This window comes from Lactuca virosa, chromosome 8, assembly GCF_052849685.1.
Source record: "Lactuca virosa cultivar CGN04683 chromosome 8, Lactuca_virosa_CGN04683_v6, whole genome shotgun sequence".
Taxonomy (NCBI): Eukaryota; Viridiplantae; Streptophyta; class Magnoliopsida; order Asterales; family Asteraceae; genus Lactuca; species Lactuca virosa.
Genome location: NC_136433.1, coordinates 303,387,186 through 303,393,788, shown reverse-complemented (window position 1 = coordinate 303,393,788; position 6,603 = coordinate 303,387,186). Strand labels below are relative to the sequence as shown.

General features: G+C 30.0%; 1 protein-coding gene across 1 annotated transcript; it reads right to left on the bottom strand.

The window, feature by feature from the left end:
- Positions 1-2,158: 2,158 nt before the first annotated feature.
- LOC145131670 (uncharacterized) lies at positions 2,159-5,299 on the bottom strand. Its single transcript, XM_079066326.1, has 6 exons — positions 5,275-5,299; positions 4,503-4,585; positions 3,846-4,429; positions 3,379-3,509; positions 2,947-3,291; positions 2,159-2,775 (listed from the first exon to the last, which is right to left on the bottom strand). Exons 1-6 carry the CDS (start codon positions 5,297-5,299, stop codon positions 2,159-2,161), a joined length of 1,785 nt encoding a protein of 594 aa, XP_078922452.1.
- Positions 5,300-6,603: the final 1,304 nt, after the last annotated feature.

The window sequence follows — 6,603 nt, the reverse complement described above, 5'->3', positions numbered from 1 at the left end:
TAAGAGTTCAATGGATTGTCACATAATCATTTTATTATTTTTTTATAAATAATATTAATAAATAAAACTAGAATATTACATTAATTAGAAATTCAAAGTTGCAATTACTAAATATTACTTAAAGATTACAATTTACTAAAAGTTACAAATTTATTTATCGGTAACGTTTTATTAATATGTAATTTCACTATGTTGTATTATAATAAATAAGATGTTATCTTTTTAAAATATTTTTAAGATTTATATATATTTTTATTGTTTAGAATAAAAAAATATAAAGTAACTTAATAAATTAAATTATTGAATATAAAATAAAATAATGTATAAATCAAAAAAATAATAATATATAATTTGTTGTTGAAAAAAATGTTACTTTTAATATAAATTGTTATATTAAATTGAGAAAGAAAATAAAAAAAATCAATATAAACTAAAGAAAAAAAAAGAAAAAAAAAACATATGGTATTACATGATTCAATGGTGACTGAGCATCCCATTCATTACATTCTAACTACAATGTATTTTTATTCCATTCAATGTTACAGTGCCACTTTTTAACCTATTAAACTCTTACTTTATTATCGTTTTTTATTTTAATATATAAAAATGAAATGTACTCATTTTTATTTTAAAAATACACTATTGTTTGATAAAATCTCATTATTTATTAATATAAATATATTATAATATATATATTTTTAACATTTTTTATTTGGTGTCGAACACTTTAAAATTCTCAATCATTAAAAAGAGATAATGTTGAAAATAAGAATAATTACCATATGTTTTATTTTATATATACAAAAAATAAGTTTAGTTAATAAAACAAATTAATAAACAAAACAGTAAAATAAAAACTATAAATTGAAAAGTTGAAGGTAGATTTTGTTACTTTAATAAAAGATAAGAGGCAATAAATGAAAAGTGATAAAGTATATTAAAAATGAAAGGCCTCAATTATCCTTTTCCATTTCCACTTAACCCTACCCCTAATAATTACATTTTACTTTTTTTACTAATGATTATTTAATTATTATGTTTTTTTCTATTTTCTTTTAATATATACTACTTTATTGTTATTTTTAATAATCTTGTTTTTTATTTAATTTATTTATTTACCTTTGTTTTTATGATTAAAATATATATATATATATATATATATATATATATATATATATATATATATATATTGACATTTTAAGACATTGTTTGAAGACATTATTTAATTTACAATCTTTTTAAACTTTTTAATAACGTTTTAAATCATAGTTTTTAAAATTTTTTTGCAATCTTTTTTCCAACATTTAAACTTTTTTACAAACATTCTTAAACTCTTTTTACAACATACCTTTTTCAAAACATTTTACGTACGTTTTAATGTTTTTAATAAAGTTCCAAACCATTTAAACTTTTTACTTTTATTTTTCAATATACTTTTGTTGTTTGTACAAAGGTTTAAAAAATGTTGCAAGTTAGTTTTAAAAAGGTTACTAAAATATTATTTATTTCATTTATTAAATAGATAACTTATAATACTATTTTTATAAAAGATGTGTAAATATTTTTATTCAATTTTTTTTTTAAAAAAAAAAGTTAAAACACGACACAACAATAATAAAATAATATTTTAACACAACAAATAATAAAAAAAAGTTCAAATACAAAATAATATTTTGACGCAAAAAAATAATAAAAAAGTTCAAATACATTCGCACTTAGTCTTTAATATGTATCCAAGGTGTTTCGGAAGTACGATACCTAAGTTGATTGTATAAATCAAAACGCGGCCAATACATAGTTTGCCATGTAGATGCAGACAAACTTTTATGAGCATTCCAATATGCTATGGTAGGAGGCATTGGGTAATTTCCTTTCAAAAACACCGACATATAATGAATATCGTTTACAAGTGCCAACGTAATGGCTCAGTGGGGTTGGAACTCTTCGGGACCTCTCCAAAGAAGGAAGCATGTCGTAGATTGTTTGTGGCTTAAACAATGAACGATCACGCCAAACTTGTTGGCAATCAAGTAACCAGTCAAAGGCATATGCAACCAATGTCGTCGGAAAGGTGCAGGTGACTCAAACCAACGCAATGACTGGTATACCTCATTGAACCCGTCAGTAAAAACTCTATGGTATGCGTAATATTGACTCTCTAACTCTTCAAGCAATTGTTTCGAATATAAAGCCACTGGTCTTCATTATACCCCAAACAAACAGCTGCCGCTCGAAACCCACAATTTCCATCACCTTCTACATCATGTATATAGTCGATGTAATCATGAAATATATCTGGAATACCATTCATTTGGAATGGATATTGCCTTTGGGGTTCATCATTTAAGTCAATCCCACACGAAAAGCTATGCCTTTGGGGTTCATTATTTAAGTCAATCTCACACGAAAAGCTATGTCTTTCAGGGTCTTTATTTAAATTCACCCCATTAAACTCTGATGTGGTTGAGAAGCTGCATCTACGAGGAGCATAATTTGGAGAATTGGCTTTCTTTTTCTGTTGTTTCTTCACACTTGGTCGTCCACGCGTGTTTTTTTGAACCGTAGGTTCTCCAACATCAGTTTTATGCGGGTCATATATCTCTTCTAGCTTTCTCCTATAAAACATTCTCCCGGCTTTTGATTGTTTGTTGAAGTTTTCTTTAAATTTATCCACTACATCATCGCAATTAATATCGTCGTCTACTACAGACGTCGTATCTGAAATATCGAGTTTCCTCCAAAAGATATCTATAGAATCCAAGGGTGTATCTTCACCTGCATTGAAATATAAAATAATTATTTATATAATATTTAAAAATCTATTTGTATGTTGTAGTTGAACATACTAACGTGAAATCGAGTAGAAAGAAAGCATGCAAGCACATGGTAACCCACAACTGTTACGAATTTTGCAACCACAGTTTGAGGTGTCTAACATTCAATCACCCAACCTTTGGATCTCTCCCAATATTATATCTAAAGCTTGGTTTGAAACATGGCCCCGCAGCAATTGGAAACACGACAAGTTGTGGCGATTGTAGCGAACAGTCAAGCTATTTTCAAAGCTTTCGTTGATCGAAGTAAGTTGTGATTGCACGGCTTGACTAATCCGTTGAACGAATTTATCAAGATTAGAATTTGAAGAGTTTAAAATTTTCTTTAACTTGGAATGTTGACTCTCGGCTCTATTGGTCATGCTGTTTCCAAAATTGAGATGTTGATCAACCCAAACAGACACAAACATTTCCTTGTACTTGTATAACCATGTATCATCTATGTATCTCATAACACCTGTGAAGTAAAATAAATTAACAAATAAGTACATAAACAGTAATATGAAGGTTATGATTTAGAAATATAGTTAATAAACAAGCTTACGTGGATAATTTATCACAATTGATTGTAGTCGTTTGTAGTTTTCTGTGTATGCCATCAATGTTGGAGACTCAACTAGTAATCTCCATAGTATTCTGAAAGATTTACGGTCTTCATCCAATGTGATAATCTTGCTGGAAATTTTTAAAATGTTTTGCTCAATATGTCATCTACAAAGTAACCGTGCCGCATCCAGAAACATTGTTTCACATGCATTGATGAGTGCCAACTCTCGGTCTGTGATTATTACACGTGGGTGCAAACACTTATCGAGAATTGACTTTACACAGTTTAACACCCAAGTATAGTTGGCCTCCTTTTCTCTATGTATAAAGGCAAAACCTACAGAGAATGTCTTTCGAGTTGAGGTCATACCAACAATTTCTACAAGCGGCTTATTATATTTTTTCGTTTTGTAAGTGGCATCTATCATCAACACATGTGGAAATGCACGTCATAGCTTCCAAGACGTTGGATGGACGAAAAAAAGATTCTCCAACTCATCTGAATCGTCTGTAGTAAGCTCATACAAATAATTATTGGCGTGCAAAATGGACATAAAATGCATTGGAGTTTTTCCTGCTTGCTCGCATCTGCGAATCTTTTGTTGTGCGTTATATATTGTTTGAGCTACCGGCACATTATTTTCGTTTTGCGCCTTCAAGGTTGACAGAATATCACGTGGTGCCAAGTTCTTTCTTGTTAGATCTTCCACCAAAAGAGTCTCGTCAACAGATAACCGTCTTACATACGGATGACCCTCCATATGTTGTGCAGGTGGATGATTATGATCATCACATATTACCCTCAGCGTCCATTTATTATGTTCTTTTGAATACTTTCCTTCCAATTCAAATTTACAATTAGTCTTTCTGGTTCCAGATGCTCTAATTGTGTTAGTAGCTTTATATTCACCCCCACGATCACACATAAGTATGACTTTATACACGAAGTTGTTGGCATATGCCTTTGATCTTTTGTTGATAATGACATATCCTAGAGAGCGTGCTTTGTTTTGTGTCCACTCAAAAAATTCCTCACGAGACTTGAACATCTAAAATTGAATTTTAAATGTTTTAGTTTATATGAAAAATGTAAAACTTCATAATCTAGTAGAAGTATATAACATGTTTGGTGAAAAATGGCGAATTCTTGATAGAAGTATCTGCATCTCGAGCAAATACGTTGATTCCAAATAACTTAAACATCTCTATATACATTAAAAAAATGTTTATAAAATTAAAAAAAAGATATATTAACAATAGATGATTTATAATACTATTTTTATAAATTATATTTTACTAAAATAATATTTTTACATAAATTATATTAAACAATTTTTTGATAAAAAAATAGATAGTAATTTGTTAAAATAAATAAATATATGTAACAACTATAAAAAACTATTATAAAATTTAATGTTTTAAAAAACACTATTATAAACCGTAGTTGTTTTAAAAAACACTATTATAAATATATGTAACAATGATAGTAATTTGTTTATGTAAAACGATTTGTTTATATAATAAACAATTGCATAGAAGTCTTATACTGAGATATCAAGTTTTAAAGGGTAGAAATTGAAATATCTTCTACAAAAAAAATAGGTTGTAAACGTAAAATAGGATATAAAATACTTAGGCTGTGTTTGATACTGTCTGAATGGGTCTGAGTTAGACATATGGGCTGACTCGGTCAGACATTGGTTGTTTGATGATACGCTTTCTCGGTCAGTCGTCTGGCCCAAATGTCTTACCCGGTCAGCTTTGTAACATAGGCTGACTGGGAACAAGGACACTCTTACCCCTCTGTTTCTTTCTTCCCTCGTTACCCTCTTCAATCGTAACCTAAAAAAAACGCAGCCCACAAAAATCGCGGCCTCCTCCATCGACAGGTCACCGTTCATCTCGCCGGTCGCCACCATCTAGCTGCCGTCTCGCCACCATCTCGCCAGCTAAAGAGAAGTCGCCATCTCCGATCAATTTCTCTCGCTTTCCCTGTCATTCACTATTCATCAAAAACTGGTAATTCTTCTCCTTTTATGCTAACAATGTTTGAAATCAGAATCGGTTATCTTTGATGTTATGCAATCTGATGTAAAATCCATAAAATTAGAATCTGTTAAATATAAAAAATAAAATAAGAGTTTGTTCTTGTTTAATACTCAAATTCGATGACAGGAAGAAGAAGAAGAAAAGAAACTTTCTGATCACATGAATTGAATATTCATTATACTGAAAGTAAGGAAAAAGAAAACTGCTACTTTATTCATTATCACTAAAGCCTATATATAGGCTTCAAAATATCCATGTGAATCATGAATTGAATTGTTAGGTACTCCTCCTCAAGAAGGAATGAACCCAAATATCAATTCTAGATAATGACCAAGCTAATGACCAAGTACACCTCCATAAAATCCGGTCAACCCAAATATCAATTCTAGATAATCACCTATTAACTAAAACAAAAATAAAAAACATAAAACTTATTAAATTCAAAGTTTCAGCAGCTATCTCAAACCAATTAACCCAACTCTAATAAATCTGAAATTGGAATTAAAAATTAATTACATGTATCTTTGGAAAATCTATATAAAGAAGGAATGAACAAGAACAATAATTCCAACCATTCAAAGGGATCATTCTAGGGGCAGTTTGGGAATAAAAACCATGGTATAGAAACGACAGCAACATTGTTCACGTTTTCAGCCTCCTGCTGTCACGTTCCCAGTCACCTTGAACAATAATTTGATGTTGAAACGACTGTGAGTAAAAAATGAAGTTTGAAATATATAACTCTATCGTAGTAGATTGCTATTATTATTTTGAGTTGTTGCCGTTTTTGTGAAATGAGAAATCAAAAATTGGTTTTGTAATCAAAAAATGTTCTTGGTCTAATGTTATGACAATATGTACGTTTTTATAATTATTCAGCAGCTTAATCCATCACTATATATAACAGCAGGGTAAAATGGTCATTTTTCATCACTCAGCACATTCAGTCAGATGTACAATCAAACAACAGGATTGCTTACTCAGTCAGGATTTCTTACCCAGACAGACATTTCCCAGTCAGCACTTTCTCAGTCAGCAACTATCAAACGGGGCCTTACTTTTCCTTTTAACCCTAGCAAAAAGAACAGCCGCCAGATGAGAGAAGCAATGGTTTAAGTGACGATTCAGCGATTTCCGGTGATTTCCAGCGAGGTTTTTTTGAGCGTCTCTTTTT